General features: G+C 40.3%; 1 protein-coding gene across 1 annotated transcript in view; it reads right to left on the bottom strand.

The window, feature by feature from the left end:
- The window catches only part of ANKRD55 (ankyrin repeat domain 55), a 100,603-nt gene extending 79,354 nt beyond the window's left edge, over positions 1-21,249 (bottom strand). The window contains exon 1 of the mRNA XM_033437869.2: positions 21,162-21,249. Coding sequence (XP_033293760.1) covers positions 21,162-21,219 — 58 coding nt within the window. The 5' untranslated portion in view covers positions 21,220-21,249. The remainder of the gene's footprint in view (positions 1-21,161) is intronic.
- Between the last annotated feature and the right edge of the window lie 2,130 nt (positions 21,250-23,379).

Genomic DNA, 23,379 nt, shown 5'->3' with positions numbered 1-23,379 from the left:
ACTTTTAGGGAAGATGCCAGGCCTTCACTGCACCCTGATGGCTCCATGTAACAATATTGCCACCCACTGGTGATAAAGAGTCTCTCTGGGCCTTGACCCGGGCCCTGAGCCAGGATGGTGCCAGTTCTGCTGGACAGAATTAAAAGCCAGTTTGGAACACTCTGGCCATGTAGGAACAAGTTTAAGGTCACTGATACAGCTGGCTGCCATTGAAAGCAAATTAGTGTCATGTGACTCATCATATACATCATATGATACACAGCATGCACACATGCAGGCAATATAGAAAAATAGTAAGAGCCCAGCCTCCAGAGTTTGAATCCTAGCACTGCCAATTTCCTGAGAGCTGTGTGATCTTGGGCAAGTTACTTAACCTCTCTGTTCTCATTCCCCTCTTGTCAAATGGGTAAGAATAGTATTTACCTCACAGGGTTGTTCTGAGAGCTAAATGAGTTCATCCACATAAAGTACAATGCCTGGCACAAAGTATTCAAGGTATGTCCACAATAATATATTACCACCATTACTACTCTGACATAGATAGGAACCTCTGTCTTCTTTCCCCTTAAAGAGACCCTTTGCCTTGCTCAACAGGCTGTAGCGATTTTGTGAGCTGAAACATTTTGCTATTTCTCGCGTTTTCTCCTACAGTCCCTCCGGGTGTACTGGCTGAGGCTTTAAGAGTGTTTTATAAAGTGCCAGTCATATGGGAGGAGGAAAAGGAGTTTCTTTCTAACATTTTAAAGAGAAAAATAGCTCCAAGCTTTCTGCATGTGCCAGCTGAGGACAAATACTCAAAGCAACCTTCATGCCCTGGGAGTGGAAAAGAAGGGATTTCATTCTCTGGGGAGGAAGTCTTGCAACAATATGATCTCAAGGGTAAGTATCTGGCCACAATCAGACCTTTCTTCATAACCAAACTTGTGATGCAACACATGCTGTATTTCTTTGAATCTCAGCATCACTGTGTTCCTCGGGGTGACTCTTCTGACTGGTGAATGCCATTCCATGGCTCGCATCTCTGCTGGACATGGGGTGGGGGATAGTGCTGGGAAATGGAATTTGCTGTTCTAAGAAACATGTCTGTGTTAAACTTCAGTGATGATGCCTCCCTAGAGTGCATTTTCATAAAATGAACTTTCATTTTAATGCTACTAATTCTTAAAAAGAACTCAATCTTCAATGCATAGGACCTTTAGTATGTGTGCAATAAATGGACTGACTGATGTAGTATTCATGTTCAATAGCTTTCTCACCCATTGGAGTTTTGTGGAAATCTCCTTGATGCTAAAAATATTGTGTCAAGAAGTTCTTTGGTAAGTAGGCAAGTATAAATCTTAAATGATTTTACGAAGGACTATGCTAGCCTAGCCAGTCTTTGGAAATTAAAAAGACAAGTGTTATTTTGAACACTGTTCCTTTGATCTTCCTTACTTTCTTCTTAATCAAATGTATGACACCACCCACCTCTTTCACTTTTAAGAAATGGGAAGTGTTCGTGTCAGGAATTTGCCATTTTAACTGGGGATTCTGGAAGGAGAGGAATAGGTGAAGAAGCGGGGTTTGTTTAGTTAGCAGAATAGTAGACTTAGTTGGACATGACAGCTGTTGGAAAAGCTGGAAGAGAGTTTAGGATTGTTTTCTGTAGATCCAGAGGGAAGAACTAGTATTGGTGGGTAGAAATGAGAATAATTAAGATTTTTAACAACTAGAGCTGTTCAGAACTAGAAGGGATTATATTGTGAGCTGTGTACTCCTCATCACTACTCACCTCTAAGCAGGTTCTGATCAAGCATATCTTGGGATGCTCTTGAGGAGATATCTGTATTGAGTAGAAGGTTGACCTCTAAGGTTCCTTCTGTGATTAATATTCTATGTGTCTTTCTCATATCTGTGTAGAACCAAATAATGAATCACCTAATGTTGATGAACAATGACTGTTGTGCTGAAAAGGATTTGGAGAAGTGGGTTTTTCTTGAGTCCTTTAAAAGGTATCCTTCCTAGTGGCCCTCCACTGTGGCCACTTGTAAAACTGCCCCAAGTGCCTTGATCACCTAAAAATAGTTTAAGAAAACAAATGCAATTTGGGTGGCTTGTCCAAGTGTCAGAGATTGAACCAATCTATCTCTCTGTAGTCCTTTAGATTTGCATCTCTCCTTTTGTAGTCATCCTGTCAGCTGGGCTTCCATGGCTGTCTTCATTGTCTTGACTGTGTTTTCTCCCTCTTCATGACTGTCTCATGGGTTCCTTAAGGTAATTGAAATGGAATCCCTTCTTACTATATTGGAGTTGTTGCTTTATAAAAGGTACAGAATAAAACCCAACCTGGTGAATAATCACCCTTCATACGACCCCACTAGAATTTTGGCAGTATGGCTTTGCTTTTTTTGCAGAAAAAAAAAATCTTGAACATTAGATAGGAGAAGTTAGAGTAGTGTTGGATACATTGTAGATACTTGATAAATATGTTTATTGATTTAATTAGCATATTCTTTTCCAACTGGCAAATTGTAGAGTACATATACGAAATGAAGTCTCATTCTTTCCAATCCTTGGGAACAGAATTAGGAAAAGTGATAGAAGAAGGAGTCTTCTGTTCCTTTAAATAATTTCATAAGGCATATCACTAGCATTTCAAGTAGAGTTGAAGTAAATGAATAGCTTCCCTCGACTCTCATAGATTATGGATATATGGTTAAGTAAGGCTGATTTAAACTCTATCATCAGAGCTGTGAGTATGTAATATTGTGAGGTCTAAAACAGTGACAACACAGCAAAGGAAACCATAAACAAAATGAGAAGACAACCTACGGAATGGGAGAACATATTTGCAAACAGTGCAACTGACAAGGGCTTAATTTCCAAAATATACAAACAGCTCACACAACTCAACAACAAAAAAACAAACAACCCAACCAAAAAGTGGGCTGAAGACCTAAACAGACATTTCTCTGAAGAAGACATACAGATGGCCAATAGGCACATGAAAAGGTGCTCAATATCGCTAATTATTAGAGAAATGCAAATCAAAACTACAATGAGGTATCACCTCACACTGATCAGAATGGCCATCATTAAAAAGTCTACAAATAACAATTGTGGGAGAGGGTGTGGAGAAAAGGAAAACCTCCTATACTGTTGGTGGGAATGTAAATTGGTGGAGCCACTATGGAAAACAGTATGGAGGTTCCTCAGAAAACTAAACATAGAATTACCATAGGATCCAACAATCCCACTCCTGGGCATCTATCTGGACAAAACTATAATTCAAAAAGATATATTCGCCCCTATGTTCACAGCAGCACTTTTCACAATAGCCAAGACATGGAAACAACCTAAATGTCCATGGACAGATGAATGGATAAAGATACCATTTGCAGCAACACAGATGCAACTAGAGATTATCATACTAAGTGAAGTAAGTCAGAAAGAGAAAGACAAATACCATATATTACTTATATGTGGAATCTAAAATATGACACAAATGAACTTACCTACAAAACAGAAACAGACTCACAGACATAGAGAACACACTTGTGGTTGCCAAGGGGAGTGGGGGAGAGGGGCAGGGATGGACTGGGAGTTTGGGGTTAGTGATGCAACCTATTACATATAGAATGGATAACAACAAGGTCCTACTGTATAGCACAGGGAACTATATTCAATATCCTGAGATAAACCATAATGGAAAAGAATATAAAAAAGAATGTATATGTATGTATAACTGAGTCTCTTTGCTGTACAGCAGAAATGAACACAACATTATAAATCAACTATACTTCAATTTAAAAAATGCAAAGAAAACAGGTGACAACAGAAATGACTTCTCAATTAAATCTGAATCTCATAAAGAACTTTATTTTTGAACAACAGAAATATTAGCCAAGTGTATTACTATGAACCACCCTGGGTTCAGTTCTCTATTTTGTAAAATAAGGTTGACTACATCCCTGGGTCTCAACACTGGCTAAACATTAGAACCATCTGGGGAGATAAAAAACAAAAACCAAAAAAAAAACAACCCCTGATACCTAAGTGCTAACCCCAGATATTTTGATTTAATTGATCCGTCATTTCATATGTTATTTCATTTTGGATTATAAAAATTATGAAGATACAGATAAGAAGGAAATATATACTCAAAGATAATCACTATTAAGATGTTGGTATGTTGTATATACTTGATTTACAGGCTTGTTTCCCACCCATCCTGGAGCCCTCATTCCTCCACCTGCCTGTGTAATGTAAATATGGGACTGGGGAGAAGTGCTAGCAGGAGGGGAAGCTTGGAAACCCAAAAGATCTAGTTGCCTCAGAATGTGCAGTTGTGAGCCTCTGCCTTTCCATCTTCCCCCTCTAAAATCTAAACTGTCTCCTGTCCCCTATCCTGCACTCAAAATGGACATGGCTGAAAATAAGTGGTAATCCAACCCAAAGGCTGTATAAAAGAGAAGGCCAGTTCCTAAGGAGCAAGCATAATGGTTAAAAGGTGCAAAAGGCTGTGAGGTCAGGAGGCATAGAACAGGAGGGAGAGAGTTCTGGAAGGTGCTGTAGCTTGGGGTGGGTAGCGCCCTAGGACAGTGGGCTCCTGCCTGTGGCTGAAGCTTGGGGGCAGTGGCTGCTGGTGGGGCAGGATTCATTGACCAAGGTGGCAACGCAAATCTCAAATCTCCCACACTGTGATCTTCTGTGGATGAGAATACAATCATAAAACTTGAAGAAAATGACTGAAATTTTCTGAGATCTAATGTGAGTTTGGCTAACACTAAGGCCATTTTGCTACTCATTTATTAAGTGAATCTCCATTTCTCCTCCCACTCCAAATTCCCCTCCCACAATAAAGGACCAGATGAAGGGTAATATTAAAAGGATCTAATGACTGGCTTGACAGGTCCCCCATCAGACTGGAGGCAGGCCTAACAGCTGGAGCAGGGTTGATAACTTTTTAGCTGCTGGACTGTGGGCTGTGTATGTTCCTGGGGAATGGCTGGAATAATCTCTATTGATCTGAGGATACAGAGGTATTTTAATATTGTAACAACCAGTGACTAATAGTTCTTAGCATGGTGCTGGAGTTACATTTTACAAAAAAAAGATCATGCTGTACATATAATTTTGATTGTTGCTCTTTTTCAAACACTTAATATTGGATCACAAATATTTTCCTATGCCATAGGTAAGATTTGAAAATGTTGTTTACAAAATGTGGCATAAAATCCCATTGACTGGAATTAGCACAACTGATTTAATCATTCTCTTACTATTGAACATTTAAATTGTTTCTCTTTTGGGAGGAATTATTAATTCTGTAGCTATTCCAAATAATGCTATAACATTCTTGCATATATGCGTTTCTGTGCATCTTTATTTCCTTTGGACACATTCCTAGAAATGAACTTGGGAATCAATAGATTTGACTCTTTGTCAAATTGCCCTCCAGAAAGGTTGACCCAATACACCCTTCCCAAGCAGGGCTTGAGAGCATACATTTACCTCATTCTTAATGACACTGTGATTTATTGTTTTTTAAAAAATAATGTTGATGTGAAAGAAGGAAAAGAGTATATCATTTCCAATGGTCATTTCTTTTATTATTCCTAAGAGAGAAGTTTTTTCACATGTTTGTGGCCATTTCATGAATTACTTGTTGGTATCCTTTACATATTATTTCAAGGCATTTGTCGTTATCTAATTGATTTGAAAGAGCTCTATATACATTGAGGACACCAACTCTTCATCTGCTATCTATGCTGCAGTTATTTTTCCCTGTTTGCCACTTAAGTTCTCAGTTTGTTTTGTGGGTTTTTGAAAAATAAACCAACAAAATCTATGGATATTGTACTTATGATTCATTGCCCGTGAAACCTTATACTTATGTGTTGACATTTAGCTGTAATTAATATGGAAATTTTAAACTTTATATTTGCATGCCACAATTACTTTTTCCCCCCCCAATATTGTATAATTCTCCTCTCTTCACTAATTTGTAAGGGCAACCTCATCATATAGTACTAACTCAATAACACCTTGGAGGAGGCTCCTCCTACAGCCCATTCACTGGAACTGCGGCTTGGAAAGCATGGATCCCAGAACTAACTTCTCTGCAGCGGTATAGGCATGAATGTGGGAATGTGGCCAAAGTGCATCTCAATCACATTCCGAAGACTCTTGTGGTCTGTCTATAGTCAAGGTTCTTAGCTTTTTTGTGTTTCCTGCACAGTTTTGAATTCTAGAATTTTTGGTAGCATATTTGAAGGAATTAAACTCAGAACAATCCTAAAGTTAGCAAAAGTTCAATACAACCATTTTGACGGCACAACAATGTCTCCCAGTAGTTATGAAAGCATCCACTGTTCCAGGGGGTCTCTGTCACTGTCTGAATAACAATCATAATTATGGTCAACAATATGCCACGCTTATTATGCACCAGGTACTGTGCTAAACCTTTTCTAGAAATCAACTCATTTAATTCTCACCTTATGAGAATTATTCCCACTGTATGGATGGGGAAACTGAGCCATAGGGCAGGAAAGTGACTTACTCAAAGTCACACAGTTAGTAAGTGGTGAAACTCAGATAAGGCTGCAGGCTGTCAGGCCTCAGATTCAACCCTCTTGACCAATGTGCACTACTGTCTATCGCTGCCCATTCACTCAGGTGGCGAAGCCCTCATATATTCCAGTGAACCTGTGACCTTTCTTGGTGCTGGACAGTATTCCACATTCCACTCTCTCTTACTCACAGCAGCCTATATCCTACACTCCACAAGCTGTGCAGCTCATTATTCTGCTGGAGAGACATCATTGTGCTACAGTTTATACTCACTTGTAGAAAAAATAAAATCTACACATTAACTGAAAATTGGGAATGCATCTATGAGAAGCTGTTTGTACACCAAGGAGAGAATTAAAGTTAGTGGTAATAGCATAAGGATTCTAATATGAGGTTGAGCGAATTCTTTTAAAATATTAAGATAAATGTCAAATAACCAAGGAACAAATAGTTCTCATACTGAAGCACAGAAAGAGAATGAAATTTTTCTAATTTATTTTCTAAGGCTAGCATAAACTGCCAAAGACATGTGCATACAGGCACCTATAGATGGACCCAATTTGTAAACTCAGTTTTAAGTTTTAAATTAAATTCTGCGAGATCAGATTAAGTTGGATGTTGAAAGAATAATACACCATGACTGAACAGAGTTTATTCTAGAATACAGATGTTTTGATTTTCCGGTGTCTATTAATAAAATATATCACATCAGTAGAACAAAGGGAAAATATATGATTATATGAATAAAGAATAGAAAGGCATTTAATAAAATTTGATATCTGTTCCTTAAAAAAGCTTAACAACTAGGAATAAAAGATTTCATTATCAATATGATTAACTACATTTGTTTCTAATCAATTTCAAACACCACACCTAATAGTGAAAAAATAGGGAAAGAAAGAAGACAAATTTTATCTAATGCAGTAATATATGAAGCAAAAAGAAATGAGATAATAATCATAAAGAGCAAAATTATCAAAGTTTAATCAAAGCTAACTTTTACTCATGTTCTTTGCACTGTCCTAACAGTTTCCTTTGAATTAAGCTATTTATGTATTTCAACAATTTTATGAAGTAGGTAGTATCTTTACGCTATTTACAGATGAGGGAATTGAAGCACAGAGAGCTTTAATAATTTCCCCTAAGTTGTACAGTTATTAAATGGCAGAGCAGGATCTTAAACCAGTCCATCTGGTTTCATCCTGTGCACCAGGATGGCACAAGAGAATTAACCAGAGAACCATTAGAATTAATAAGTTAGCCAGATTTAAAAATAAATATGAAACTAAATAGTTCTTCTATATTAAATAATATGAGGAAAACTAACTCCTCCTTACATTGAAAATAACACACTAAAATGAAAATATAAAATACCCAGTAATAAATATTCAGAATCTAAATAAGGAACTAAGAAAAGAGTTGGATTCATGAAGATACATGCCATGTTTCCAGATAGGAGAACTAAATAGTGTAACTAATTTTAATTATTATACAGATTCATTTTTAAGTTTAATGTCATTTCAGTGAAAGTTCCAAAAGTTTTTTGGGGGGGCGGGCTCAGAAAAATGATACTGACTTTCACTGGTAAAAATAAATGGATAAATTTATGCTTTGAAGAAGAAAAAAAAGAATATACTTAAGTATTTGCTTATCTATACATAGAATCTCTTTGTAAGGACATATAAGAAACTGCTTACATTGTTTTGCTTCCAGGAGGGGATTTGGATGGCTGGAGGGGTTGGTGTGAAGGGAGATTTTTCACCGTACATTGTTTTATACCTTGAAATTGTGTGAATGTATTACTACACCAAAAGCAAAAACAAACAGAGGAAAACAAAAAAAAAAATTTGAAAAAAAAACAAAAAAAATTGAAAAAAGTGTCAAAGGAAGATTTCTCTATCAAATCGTAAAACATTATGAAACTATAATAATTTTAAAAGTAAGATTGTGCTTCAAGACTAGATCGATTCCTAGAACAGCATAGAAAGTCTAGAAACCTGCCTGGCACCAGCATGGAAAGTGGAAGCTAACAGGTAGGCTGGCTTTTAAGCAATGGGATGAGTTATATCTAGAAGGCAAGTCTTAGACTGAGAGGATAGAACTCCAGAAAAAGAGGAAAGGGAAAGTAGAAGTAGTCCAAGACCTGTGAGCTTTTCTGGGAATTATTTTCTTTCTGATGTGGTTTTCTTGCTAGGCAAATTCTGCCCCTTCCAATTTCCAAACAAAAAGTAGTGCTATCAAAAACAGACACCTAGATCAATGGAAAAGAATATAGAACCCAGATGGGACTTCCCTGGTGGCACAGTGGTTAAGAATCCACCTGCCAATGCAGGGGACACGGGTTTGAGCCCTGGTCTGGGAAGATCCCACATGCCGCGGAGCAACTAAGCCCATGAACCACAACTACTAAGCCTGTGTTCTAGAGCCCGTGAGCCACAACTACTGAGCCCGCATGCCACAACTACTGAAGCCCACACACCTAGAGCCCATGCTCCGCAACAAGAGAAGCCACTGCAATGAGAAGCCTGTGCACAGCAACCAAGAGTAGCCCCTGGTCACTGCAACTAGAGAAAGCCCGCATGCAGCAACAAAGACCCAATGCAGCCAAAAAAAAAAAAAAAAAAAAAAGAATATAGAGCTCAGAAATAAACCCAGACACTTATGGTCAATTAATCTATGACAAAGGAGGCAAGAATATACAATGGAGAAAAGACAGTCTCTTCAGTAAGTGGTGCTGGGAAAACTGGACAGCTACATGTAAAAGAATGAAATCAGAACATTCTCTAACACCATATACAAAAGTAAACTCAAAATGGATTAAAGACCTAAATGTGAGACCGGATACTATAAAACTCCTAGAGGAAAACATAGGCAGAACACCCTTTCACATAAATCACAGCAATATTTTTTTGGATCTGTCTCTTAAAGTAAAGGAAATAAAAGCAAAAATAAACAAATGGGACCTAGTTAAACTCCAAAGCTTTGCACAGCAAAGGAAACCATCGACAAAGACAATCTACTGAATGGGACAAAATATTTGCAAATGATATGACTGATAAAGGATTAATATCCAACATATATAAATAGTTCACATAACTCAACATTAAAAAAAAACTGATTAAAAACTGGGCAGAAGGGACTTCCTTGGTGGCGCAGTGGTTAAGAATCCGCCTGCCAATGCAGGGGACACGGGTTCGAGCCCTGGTCCGGGAAGATTCCGCATACTGCGGAGCAACTAAGCCCATGTGCCACAACTACTGAAGCCCAAGTGCCTAGAGCCTGTGCTCTGCAATGAGAGAAGCCACTGCAATGAGAAGCACGTGCACCGCAATGAAGAGTAGCCCCCGCTCACTACAACTAGAGAAAGGCCACACACAGCAACGAAGACCCAGCGCAGCCAAAAAAAAAAAAAAAAAGAGCAGAAGAACTGAATAGACATTTTTCTAAAAAGGAAATGCAGATGGCCAACAGGTACATGAAAAGATACTCAAGGTTTCTAGGGTTTTGGGGCCAGGACTAGGGAGGTATGCCAGGCCAGAATGTTTTTACAGGGCAACTTTGGCCTGTACTGGTCCATCTCTGGTCCTCACCATCATCCTGCTTTGCTTCTTCGGCCAATTCTGCCAGGGCCACTTTGGCCAGTACTAATGTATTCTCTGTCCTAAATATGAATGTAGACCCAATTACCGACATGCTGTTGGAATTAGAAACACAGTCACTGAACAATAAGCAGAAAAGAAGAAGGAATGATAATTAAGAGGACAATCACCATTCTCCCCAGTCCAAAAGGAGTAAGAGAAACCCTGTTTTTCAGGAGTCTCAGGATGCAACGAAACACAATAAGGAAGGAACCACTAAGAGGAACCAAAGTGTGTGCATGTTCAAGCAATGATAATGACAGGAGCAGCAGTGTTAATTCCCCAGAAACAGAATTGTATCAGAAAGCAGCTTAAACCAGATCATTGCTGAACTCAACAAGAGTACACCTCAGTCCTTATATGAGGAGTATGCGGTATGCCACGGTCCTTATTCCCACATCAACCAGATCATAAGGGAGGCACACTTCAACAGCCTATAGCAGCAAGGACAATCTCCAACATGATGAACTAGGAGCTCCTTATTCCAGCCTAAAATTTGTTTATAAAAGCAATTGCACACACACACACACACACACACACACACACACACACACAAAAGAAAAGATTCTCAACATCGCTAATCATCAGGGAATGCAAATCAAAACCACAATGAGACATCACCTCACACCTGCCAGAATGGCCATTGTCAAAAAGAACACAAGTAACAAATGTTGTCAAGGATGTAGAGAAAAGGAAACCCATCTACACTGTTGGTGGGAATGTAAATTGGTGCAGCCACTGTGGAAAACAGTATGGAGGTTTCTCAAAAAACTAAAAACAGGGTTACCATATGACCGAGCAATTCCACTCCTGGGTTTATATCCGAATATAACAAAAACACTAATTCAAAAAGCTACATGTACCCCAATGTTCATAGCAGCATTATTTACAATTGCCAAGATACAGAAGCAACCTAAGTGTCTGTCAACAGATGAATGGATATAGAAGATGTGGTGTATATATACAATGGAATACTACTCAGCCATAAAAAGGAATGAAATGTTGACATTTGCAGCAACATGGATGAGCTGGAGGGCCTTATGCTAAGTGAAGTAAGTCAGACAGAGAAAGACTGTATATCACTTATATGTGGAATCTAAAAAAGACAACAAACTAGTGAATACAACAAAAAAGAAGCAGACTCACAGATATAGAGAACAAACTAGTGATTAACAGTGGGTGGTGGTAGGGAGGAAGGGGGCAGTAGGAGGTACAAACTATTGTATATAAGATAGGCTCAAGGATATACTGTACACATGGGGAATATAGACAATATTTTGTAATAACTGTAAATGGAAATTAACCTTTAAAAATTATATAAAAATTTTAAAAATAAAATTTAAAAAAGGAGTGCTATGCTATGAATTCATTACAGAGGGGGAGGTAACTTGAGGGTTGGATGTTCTCTTGACCAGGGAAGACCGGTTGTCCATATGACCTTAGGTAAGTCATCTATAAGAATCACTAGCACTTGCTAAGTGGTTACTCTGGGCCAGGCATGGTTCCAAGTGCTTTGTATGTATTATGTCATTGAATCTTTCTAACAATCCTCTGAAGACTGTTATAACCATCTTTATAACAAACCCATAACACCCTCTAGCAGTTACTGAGCGATTACTATGGGCCAGCAGTGGTTGCAGGTACTTTGCATGTATTCCTTAATTCAATCTTTATAAACAATCCTTTGTAATAGCACCATCTTAATTTACAAGGTAGGAAAGTGAGGTATAGAGATGTTAAACAGCTGGGTCACACAGTTAAGTGTCACCAGCATAGCCCACTAACAATTCATGGAAAAATAGAATCTGGGTAATAAAATACAGTCTAACCTTTTTTCTTGTTCCTTTGTGATTAGTCTGGTTTCACTTGCTCACAGGGAGCCGCGAGCAGAGGCCTCGTACTTGTACTTGGCTCTTCAGACCAGAGGTCCTCCTCGGGTGAAGCGCCCGTGCGAGACGCCTCAGCTCTGGGCGTGGGCAGAAGCGCTGCTGCACACACCACCTCAACTCAAGATGGCCGCCGGCCGTGGGCAGAGACGCTGCTCCGGGCCTGCGCTCTGGAGCCTGAGCGGTACGGCTGTGCCCGCCCTGAGAGAGCTCCGCCCCCTCCGCTGAGGAGATCCTATAAAGCAGCCCCGCCCACAGCCTGTAGGGACAGCGGGTCCTCTAGAGAGTGAGCTCGTGTTTCTCCATTCTTTGAGCAAAGAAGAAAACTCGCCTTTACTTCTGAACCAAACTCAGGCTCATTCTGTTGGCTCCAATGACACCAGCAGAAGGACCGTTGCTGGGGCCTGACTGGAAAGGGTCGGTAAAAAGAGTGGCAGCACTGGGACTTGAATTGTTTGGTGTGACTCCAGTGGCCATTACAGTCCAGTACACTGTACCACTGCTAACCCCTCTGTTTCAGCGTTCACATGTAAAAAGTGAGGGAGCTGGGTTACACATTCAGTGAGTTCCTTTCAATTCTACAAGTTACTACTATTCTAAGACAAAACACTTCCAGGATCTGGCCCGGCTTCTGCAGTGACCACCTGAAAGCAGACAGCTGCGAGCCCATCCCCAGACCTCTGTGTAGTGGTCATGCTGAGTCAGCTGACTTGAATAGCACTAAGTAAGAAGGATAAAAATGTCATTTCAGATGAATTTCAGGTGTTCCTCTCATGATTCTTAAAAGTAAGGTGTTTTTGTTGTTGTTGTTGTTTTTTGAACACCAAACTGTGTTCTGATTTACTGTTGTGAGTTAGAGAACAGAGGAATGATCTTGGGGTCACCCAGGATCAAAGCTTAGGATGTCAAGGTTAAAATAATTCTCTTTCCTCTTTATCAATTGCTATTTATTTGTGACCTTGATTACAGGGTCGGGGCCCTCTGAAATGTCTCTTGGAGAAATGTTAACCTGTTGCTGCACAGAACAAATAGGTTGAGTAGGAAAATGATAAAGAACCTGGCTTCAGAAGCTTCTGGGGTGGAAGCCTGACCTTACAAATTCCCAATTCCCCTCACATCAGTTCCACAGGTCGAATTCCAGTGAATTCTACCCTTTTAGCCACCTCCTCCTCCTCCTAGGATTCTGGTGTCTTTCTTTGCTCTAAAGGCAGGTTGCTATAAGTCTGGATCCACGCCTACCATGGAAGAGGTCGGCCTGTCACTAAGCTGAGCCTACTGGGCAGAACTCATTGCAAATGGAAGCTCAGCCCTGGGGAGACTTGAGCAAACCTAGCTGCCATCACCTTTATTTTCTTTTGTGCTAGGAGTCATGAAGGAAGGGATTGATGAGGTGGGTTGTAAGAATCCAAAAAGTATAACTTCATGGTGAACAAGAGTGTGAGGAAGGCTTGGGAGTCAGAAAACAGAGTTAAAAATGGGAGCTTTGCCTTTGTCCTGTGTGGCCTTGGATAAGTCATGTAACCTCAGATGGACTAGAAATGGAATCTATCTCACAGGCTGTGTTGAGGATCCAGTGAGATGATAGGAGTGAAAGTTTTGCACAGTGTCTGGTTTAATAAATGGGAGCTGCTTAATAAACCAGAGTTATCGCTCTTCTTCTGATTATTACTACTGGTTAATATTCTTGGCCTGATCTCTGTCTCCATTTGGAAGCTACTCCCCATCCCCGCATGGAGGTTGAGTTGCTAGGGTTTATCTTGGCAGCCGAGAAGCTGGGAACAGGCTGGGGCTAAGAGACTCTGAGGAACAGAGCCCTTTGCTAGTTAAGAGAATACAGTACTTCCTATACTGAATTCTTTTTTGTATTGCTTGAATATTTTGAAGAAGGTGATGCTAATTTTACATTTAGAAAGAAACCCCAGTACTTAAAAAACTCTGTAAGAACCAGTTGATATCTAATAGTGCAACACCTGTAACATCAAATTACCATCTAAAAGAATTTAAACCATATTGTGATAACCTGAGATGGATACGTTGCCCATGTGGTGTTCTGGCTGGGAATGCATAATCTAAATCTAGTTGTGAGGGAGCGTCAGACAAACCCATAAAGAGGAACTTGGTATTAAAAGAAGAGAGAGACTATAAGTTCAAAAATGTCAATGTCATAAAAGACAAAGAAAGTCTAAAGAAATGTTCCAGGCTAAAGGAGACTATAAAGAGGCCTGATAACTAAATGTAGTACCTAATCCTAGACTGGATCCTGTACTGGGGGTAAAATGCTATAAAAGACATTATTGGATCAATAGACAAAATTGGAATGCAGGCAGATGAGATAAAAGTACATACACATGTATACACACACACACAAACACAAATAAGCATATACATACATACATATAGAGAAAGAGGCAGAGAGACAGAGAAACAGAGAGATACAAAGAGATGTAGAGATGGACACAGAGAAAGAGCTAACAATAAAGCAAATGGGGTAAAATGTTAACAGGTGAATCTGGGTAAAAGACAGTGTTCTTTATACTGATCTTACAATGTTTCCTTAAGTTTGAAATTATTTTCAAACAAAAAGTTAAAAAAGCATTAGAATGCTATTAAATGTTATATGTGTATATTTTTTAAATTCTGAGGATACTTTTAGGAATGGAAATAGTTCCCATGTAGATTGGAACATTGTCCCTTCACTTCTTCCCCCAATGGACCCAATAAAACAAGAGTGGCCTCATCAATAAGCAACTGACATTTTAAAATTTTACGTTGCGAAAACAAAGTTAGGGCTCTTATTAAGCACACGGACCTATTTATTAGGCTTACAAGTGTGCTAAACATGACTCCTGGGTGGATGTGGTCTTTCTGCAACACGGTGTCCAGCCCATACCCATCTTTTACACCAACCTTGGGCCTCAGTGCATCTAGACCCTTACCTCCTCACCTTGTCCTATATTTGCGGATGGGTGAGAGGTTTGTTTTTCTACTTGTTTGGGAATAAAAATAGCTACAAGTTTAGTGGTTCTTCCTTTAGGCTCCATTAAAATATCCTTGCATCCAAATGGTTGCCTCAAAGGGAAAATCTATGGATATCAGTTCATCAACACAGTTGTTTAATAATTACTGAAGAAATATGGAGTTAATGAATAGAGATGGTATGAAAAGCTCAGTGTGGTGACCCAGCTGACTTCCAGACAAGGGGCTAAGCTGAGGATTTGCCTTCTGAAGTTGATCTAGCCAAGTTGTGGGACGTAACATCAGGGTTGATTCAGGAGATCTGGCTCACCAGGTGGGCCTTCATTCCCTCTGCGTACCACTCCCAGATTCTCCTTCTTGCGAAGCACAGTCAGGCAAGAGGCCCCATTCCCGAGGACACTGTAGTTGTCCTATGGTGGAGAATGCTGACAACGACACCACCCCCCTCAACCCCAATCCACTGAATCACTTTCGGTTTCATGGTTCTCTAAGCCAGTGAATGGTAATTGGATAAGATCAGTCAGGGGCTTCCCTCTAGCTAGGTCCAGAAGAGGGGCTGGGAGTGGATTGATGTGTCACCTTTCTCAGGAGCTGGCTGATGGAAGGGAAGTTCCTGTGTGCTGGAAAGAGGACAAAGAAGGAGGCAGAGGAGGGGGAGGGGCAGGCTTCCAGGCAACGTGTTTGCCCGGGTTAGGTCTTGAGTGGGCAAGAAAATTGCAAAAAGAATTCTTCTCCTGTTACTTCTTCCCTCTGTTCCTCTTTCTTGACCAAGAGAGGGAGAAGGCTGAGCATTTTCCCACAGGCAGCAGATAATCTGCTTCTGAACCTCTGGAATGGTCACCTGCCAGCTAATCTTCCTGTATCTGGACCAATCAATCTGAAAATCAATCACAGAATTCTCCTCAGTGTTCCTGGGCTTCATCCCATTCAAGGTCTGTGCCCCAAATCAACTGAGCCCAAGTCATCCCCTCTCTTTCCTGTCTCCTTTGCCTGCCTTTTCTCTACTTTCTTCCCAAACCCCTTTGAAAATTTGCTTATTCTTCCTTTGGAGGCATGCTTCCTTTGTCACATCAGAATTTTAACTTTTGCTTTTTCAGCAAAGTGCATATCTGTGCACTCTAAATTCTTTTTGTTTGGTGTTCCCAGTTTGGATGAAAAGTTGGAAATTAAAACCAGCACATATGCATGTGGGAGTTTTAAAAATCCACAATACAAGGGATAACAGCTTGATTGTAAAAATATATGCTTCATTAATTGAAATTTTTGTTAATGGCTTATTTCTTCATTAAAATGTATGGTTGATCAAGGAAGAGTATTGCAGTAGAAAAAAGATGGGTTTTGAAGTCAGACAGGTTTAGGCTTGAACCTCAGTTTTGCCATTTTATCTTATGCCCTTTCCATCCCACCTCCCAAATGCCAACCTTTCTTCCGACTTAAATGAGAATAGATTTTACCAAAAACCCAGCCATGAGACTGTATACCTCTGAGAAGGAACTTGAGATCTGACCTTTTTTCATGCCAAGTAGCAGGCTGAATGGTGGCCTTGAAGGTATATCCATGTCCTAGTCCCTGGGACCTGTGACTATGACCTCATATGGCAAAAGAGTGCATGTCACCTCACATGTTGAAAGACTGAGTTAAGGATTTTGAGAGTAGAAGCTTATCCTGGCGTATCTGGGTGGGCCCTAAATGCAAGCACATGTACTGTTATAAGAGAGAGGCAGAGGGAGTTCTGACACACATGCAGAGGAAAAGGCCATGTGAAGATGGAGGCGGATTGGGGTGATGAAGCCACGGCAGTCAGAAGCTGGAGGAGACAAGGAAGGACTCTTCCCTAGAGCCTTCGGAAGGAGCACACGCCCTGCTGACATCTTGATTTCATACTGCTGGCTTCCAGAGCTGTGAGAGATTGCATTTCTCTTGTCTGAAGCCACTCAGTTTATGGTAATTTGTTAGAGCAGCCCTAGGACACGATGCTCTGTATAAATCTGGGCTGGAGGGCCGAGCCCCTCCTCGCATTCTCACAACAGCTCTACCAGAGAAAAACCTGTAAGGGTGGGCCACACCCCCCAGAGGTGCCTGCAGACACACCGCTCAGCTTCCTCAAACCCTTCTTACAGAGCTGGGGCAGGGCTGGGCTGGGTGAGGCCCTTGGGACCTCCCTTGTCGTTTCTATTTTCTCTCGGAGGCCTGGGTTCCTCCTCATGCAGGGATCTTTGGTTACATAACTGAAGTCTCAACTTCAGTAGGAACCTCTGTGTTCTGTAGTAAATGATTTTACTACAGGCCCTTTTCTGCGTGTGGGCTTTGAGAGGGAAGACAGCCAGGGAGAACACGTGGGACCAGAGAGATGTTGCCGTGGTGAAAGTAAGAAGCACAAAGCCGGAGTGGAGAGCTCTGAAGACCCAGGCTTCCTCCCTCACAGCTTCACAGGGCAAGCCAGAGACACAGCCGAATCCTCTTGGCCAGGAAGATAACACAATCTTTAAGCCTCCTAGCAACACTGTGAATGTATAATATTATCCACATTTCACAGATGAGAAGATCAACCAGTTTGTCCAAGTCCGTGCAACTGGGATGAGGACTGAGACTGGACTAGAGCAAATGTCCATCTGTCCCCGAGCCCCTGGCATGGGGTTGTCTTATTACCTCTGCTAAAGAGAAAAATAGAAAAATGCAATTGGAGGGACTCAGACTTACCAAATCCACCTGGTTTTGGTTTGAGCCAAACTGAAGGTCATTATTCATCATAGTTTCCAAGTGCACATTGCTGACCATTCTCTGGGCAACCATAAGCCAGAGCTGCCTGAGCCCTACCTCCACCTCAAAGTAGCTGTTAAGGCCAGAGATTGCCTTTGGAAAGAAACTTCTCAGTCTGCTGTCTGGATAGCGAACACCTGGGTCTCAGTCCCCTCTGTTACTCATTAGCTGTGTGTTATGATCATAAATTGGCCCCCATTTTAACCTCTCAGTGCTTCACTTTTCCCATCTGAGATCTTAGGGGGATGGATGGAATGAGCGGTTCTCAATCTTTGCTGTACATTAGAACTTCCTGGGGAGCTTTGTCTGGCCATGCCCCTCACCAAATAAACTGGAATATCCAGTGGTGGAATCCAGGCATCAAGATTTTCAAAAACTGCCTAGGTGATTTTTATATGTGGCCAAGTTTTTCTTTTCAGTGTTACATTTCAGGTAGATCTGTAATCTCACAGTGATGAAAGGAGAAAGCCAAGTCTTTAATAATTCTAATAAAAAAATAATTAAAAAGCTTACGGACAGCAATGCAACATTTCCTTCCCCCCCCACCCCCATGATGAATTAACAGCTGGTAGAGGATGCAATGGCTCAGAATCAAAAATAAAAATCAAGCCAACCTTGGGAACAATCCACCGTCAATGACTTTCCATATATAATTCAAACAAGTCAAATGCCAACCCGTTGTGGAGAACACCATGGACTTCCTTGGTTTTTGATAGTGTTTTTCTTTTGAAGGCAAAATAAAATAGGACACAAAGTCATACCTAAATGCCGATATCTACATTCCATAAAGGCGATGCCGTCGCAGCGGTCTTACAAGACTTCTAAGATCTTTCCAGATGTAATGTCTTTCGTCAACATCTGCATGTAAAGCTAGTGGACACTAGAGCTTTGAGTCCCCGGATATTAGGAATTCAAGGAAAATCCTCTACTAAAGCCCTACCCATACTCAACTTTTCAGGAGAAACTCACTTCACCATGGTTTTGCCCAACAATATGGTATTTAGAATCTATGCAATGGTCTAAACCTATTATGGCCTTTCATGCTTTTAAGAAGGTGGAAGGGTTAATGTGATAATAGAACTATTCAGGTATCATTTAGTTAACTGTTGTTCTAGGGGTTGCTCTAAATGGTACTCTGGAGTTCTAAAGAAAATAATTAATGTAGTATAGTCAGCTGGCCTTAACTAAACCCTCATTTGTTCTGAGGACTGCTAAATTCAAGCTAGAGATAGAGAGGTGAATAGTCTTTCGCATTTGAGGAACTCACAGTCGAGGGTGGTAATAATTATAACAGCAACGATAATAACAAGAGCAGCCACAGTTTGAAAGTAGTTAATGCATATCAGGCAATGTGACAGGTGCTTTTTGTACATTATTTTAGATTCTCACAACAACCTTGCTAGGTGAGCATCGTTTCCTTTATTTTACTGCTGAGGCAATTAAGGCCCAGAGAGGTCAGGTAACTTGCTAAGATCACACAGCTAAGAAGTAGTTATTCTGCCATTCTAACCTACGTCGCCCATGCTATTTCCACCATACCACAGCACCTCTGGAGAGAAATGACTGAAAAATAGAGATGGAGGTGTCAGGGAGAGGGTTAACTTACAAGGGGAAGAATCAGGTCTAGGGTGGAGAAATAGCTGTGAATTGCTCACATGAAAGGTGTTTTAAGAAAATAAATATTATAAATTAATATTTTAACTATGTTTTGGGCTCAGTCCTGTTAGGAGACACAACACTGGAACAGAGGGATTCATTACGAGGGGCTAGTGCTCTGCAGTCAGTTCTAGCTCCCTCAAATTAGTCTTAAAAAATAAACCCAGGGCTTCCCGGGTGGCGCAAGTGGTTGAGGGTCCGCCTGCCGATGCAGGGGACACGGGTTCGTGCCCCGGTCCGGGAAGATCCCACATGCCGCAGAGCGGCTGGGCCCGTGAGCCATGGCCGCTGAGCCTGCGCGTCAGGAGCCTGTGCTCCACAACGGGAGAGGCCACAACAGTGAGAGGCCCGCATACCACAAAAAAATAAATAAATAAAAAAAAAATAAACCCATTGTGTTTCTCTTTGAATTGCACAGCTCAAAAATGTCATTTTTTAGCCAGTATGAGGTCTTTGGATCTAAGCATATTTTCACTTTTGCTGATTGCCGTCAGTGATACAAACTGTACAAAGGATGTGGTGGGCACAACTGTAACAATCACTTTCTCTATGGTGTTCCTAGCCCAATGCTGTGTAAACTGGCACATCCTGAAGATGCACACACACACACACACACACACACACACACACACACACAGTAGTTACTCAGAAATCTAAATGTAAGTCTGTAACTTGACAAAGCACTGAACTGAAATAATTTACCCATGAAACCAGATGTAGCTTGAAGGGTAGGTAGTAAACACACTATGGCCTAGAGCAGGAAAAGGGAAAAGGAAAGAAGCAATGACTTTTCTTAATGAGGCTTTCGCAGACCACCATTTTCACGGTGTAGCCAAAACAGGTAAATGACCAAAGGATCTTAGGATTCTGAGGAATACTCAGACGGTATTGAAAGTGGTTTAGATATCAGATATGTTTTTAAAAAATCTTCTAAAATATTACTTACATTTAAAGAATGGAAATTTTCTGTACTTACAGAGAAAAGATGCATAATTACACATAGGTATATATATAATATACATATACATGCATACACGCACACACTTCATATGCAAAATGTACAGGCACAGACTGAATGGCTGAATACATGTTTTTTATAAGGATGGATCAATTTCACAGCAATCGTTTTGTGTGGAAAATTACTTCCACACTGGGAATTATGAGTAAGAAAGATATATCCTTTCACTGCAAATAATAACATAGTGATAAGTCATTACACAACCTCGGATGAAATAATATATCAACTACAGCATAAATCTGGGCAACATATATTCCTGAAGGGAATCAAGAGATATTTATGAAACTATAGCAATGAGATATTGGGTTTATGTTACTTATTATAATGTATATATTTTAAAGATTTGAACAAAAAGCTAATGAGAATAAAGATGATACTATCTGAAATAGCTGGTGTGCTTGAAACCCAATTTTTAAAATTTGTAGGTAGGAGCACTTTAGCAAGACTAATAGACCATAAGCTTATTTTTCCCTTCTAAATGCTTATCAAATGAGAAGTGAACATTTAGAACAGGTTTGTTTCCTATGTGAAATCCTCTTCCCACATCACACCCACACACCCACACCCACACACAGACACACACACACATTACTCTCTCTCCCTGTACAAGTGCAAATCCCTACCGTTGGACTAAAGATGCAAAGAACCAAGGGTGAGTTAAAGCAGCGTTTTTACCTTTTTGCTGATCAAACACAGATGGAGTGCTGAAATCCATGGTTGCCTGTCTCATCATTTACCATCAGAATGGCAAAAAGCATCCAGGTCTCTAGAGAGGAGAAAACACCATCTTACACATTACAGTCAACACAACAGTCAGTTACAGCATCCCTTGCCCAGACCTCTGTTTGAGAATTAAGTGTGCATTAGAGCTGCCGGTCTTTGTCAAGGCAAATGATGGAAATAGGTAAATGTTATTCCTGTAATACCTGACAGGAAAAAGAGTTACTTCCTATGGTCTCACTCATCAGCTATACCCACGTGTAAATATTATACACACTCTATCCCCCAACAAATACAGAAAAAAAAAGCTCAAACCTTGAAAAATGGTTTTCATAGAGGGCCACCTGCCTTGGATCTGGGCCAGGAAAATACTGGAGGTAACGGAGCCTCAGCAGCTGGTGTGTTGTTTTAAACCAAAAGAAATCTCAATGGGTGAGTGAGGATTCACAGGGCCAGACGGAGCATGTGCAAAGCTGCCAATGCAGTTTGGATTCAGCTGTGTTCTTGGTGGAGTGCGAACTGCATTTGGGTCATGTGAGCAGAGTGCCATCTCAACGGAATAGCACGTAAATATTGTAGCAGGAGGCTGCTGGCCATGTGCTGTATGGAGTAATTACTGGCTTTCACAGCTCATCTTTAGTCTCCCTTCAGCTCTTTTCTCCAAATGACAGGGAGGATGGGGGAAAGGAAGTAGCGTTTGAAAGGTTGGATTTCAGGGCTCAGATATCCATGGCGATAAAATTAAAACAGTGTGCAATCACAAGGGTGTTTAGTGCAGTATTATATGTTGTGGAAAAACCTCAAATCACCCAAATGTATATCATTTGAGGAGCAGTTGAATAAATGGTAGTAAATCCATACTCTAGATTTAAAACTCTGAAGTAAATCTATATGAATTTATCTGGTAGGATGACTCTAATCTATTATTAAATGAAAAAAGTTATATATTTCATTTGTTCACATCTTTATAAAACCAGCAACCACCACTGTATATGTAAATATGTTCATGTATGTTCATAGGAACAGAGGAAGATGTATGAAGATATACTGTTAATATTGGTTACCTCAGGGGATTGCAATTAAAGTAGGAGATTTCTATCTTGTTCTTTATCTACCTCTGTATTTTTAGGCTTATTAAAACAAGCCTGTTGTTTTATATTTGTTATTAAAAATCTGGTATAATAAATTCAAAACAAAGCTCTACAATCAAGACAATCAGGTTTTTGGATAAGTCAAATAGTCATATAGAAGATGATCTTGTAAATGCTGTTGATAATGATAATAAAATTTTTTAACTTAATTAGTGTGTGACTATGGAAATAAAAGCAGAAACCATTTTTCTTCGTATATGGCCACATTTGTTTTGATCTACTGATATGGACTGTGTTTTTCCATAGACAGGCTTCTTTCTTATCTCTTGCCTCTCATATTTTCCCCATCAACAGGGCTGTCTGGCCTCAGTTCCCTTGTGACAATACTAGGACCCACTTACCTTCCTTACATCAGCCTTTCCCCTACAAACACCCTGTGTTCATTTTATTTAAAACATGGGCAGAACCTACTTCTTATAAATCATTACGCAAAATGTGCTCCATAGATAAATTTCTTAAATTTCCCAGTGCTGGTTTTTTTTTTTTTTTTTTTTTTGCATTAACCATGAAAGCCAGACTTTGGAGGCCGAGAGTGAATTGGTGAAGACACTTTGGCTTACATTAGCAGACATTCAGTTAAGGAGAGATGGCTTAAGCTCACCCAACTGACTGAGGTAAGAGGAGCTGTGGTCACTTGGTCCCAAACACGAGCAAAATCAAGGATTCGAGCAAAATCAAGGATTTATTTGGTTGGTCAAAATGTTCGTTCGTTTTTTCCCGTAAGATGGCTCTAGCAGCACTTAGTTGTCTTTATCTGAAACAATTTTGTTAGATTGTATTGTAACAGCTGTCATTATCAGCGTGCATTTAAAAAAAGACATCAAAGTTGGTGAATTTTTTTTTAACATCTTTATTGGAGTATAATTGCTTTACAGTGGTGTGTTAGTTTCTGCTGTATAACAAAGTGAATCAGCTATACGTACACATATATCCCCATATCCCCTCCCTCTTGCATCTCCCTCCCACCCTCCCTATCCCACCCCTCTAGGTGGTCACAAAGCACCGAGCTGATCCCCCTGTGC

This window comes from Orcinus orca, chromosome 3, assembly GCF_937001465.1.
Source record: "Orcinus orca chromosome 3, mOrcOrc1.1, whole genome shotgun sequence".
Lineage (NCBI taxonomy): Eukaryota > Metazoa > Chordata > Mammalia > Artiodactyla > Delphinidae > Orcinus > Orcinus orca.
This window is presented reverse-complemented; position numbering and strand designations above follow the sequence as displayed.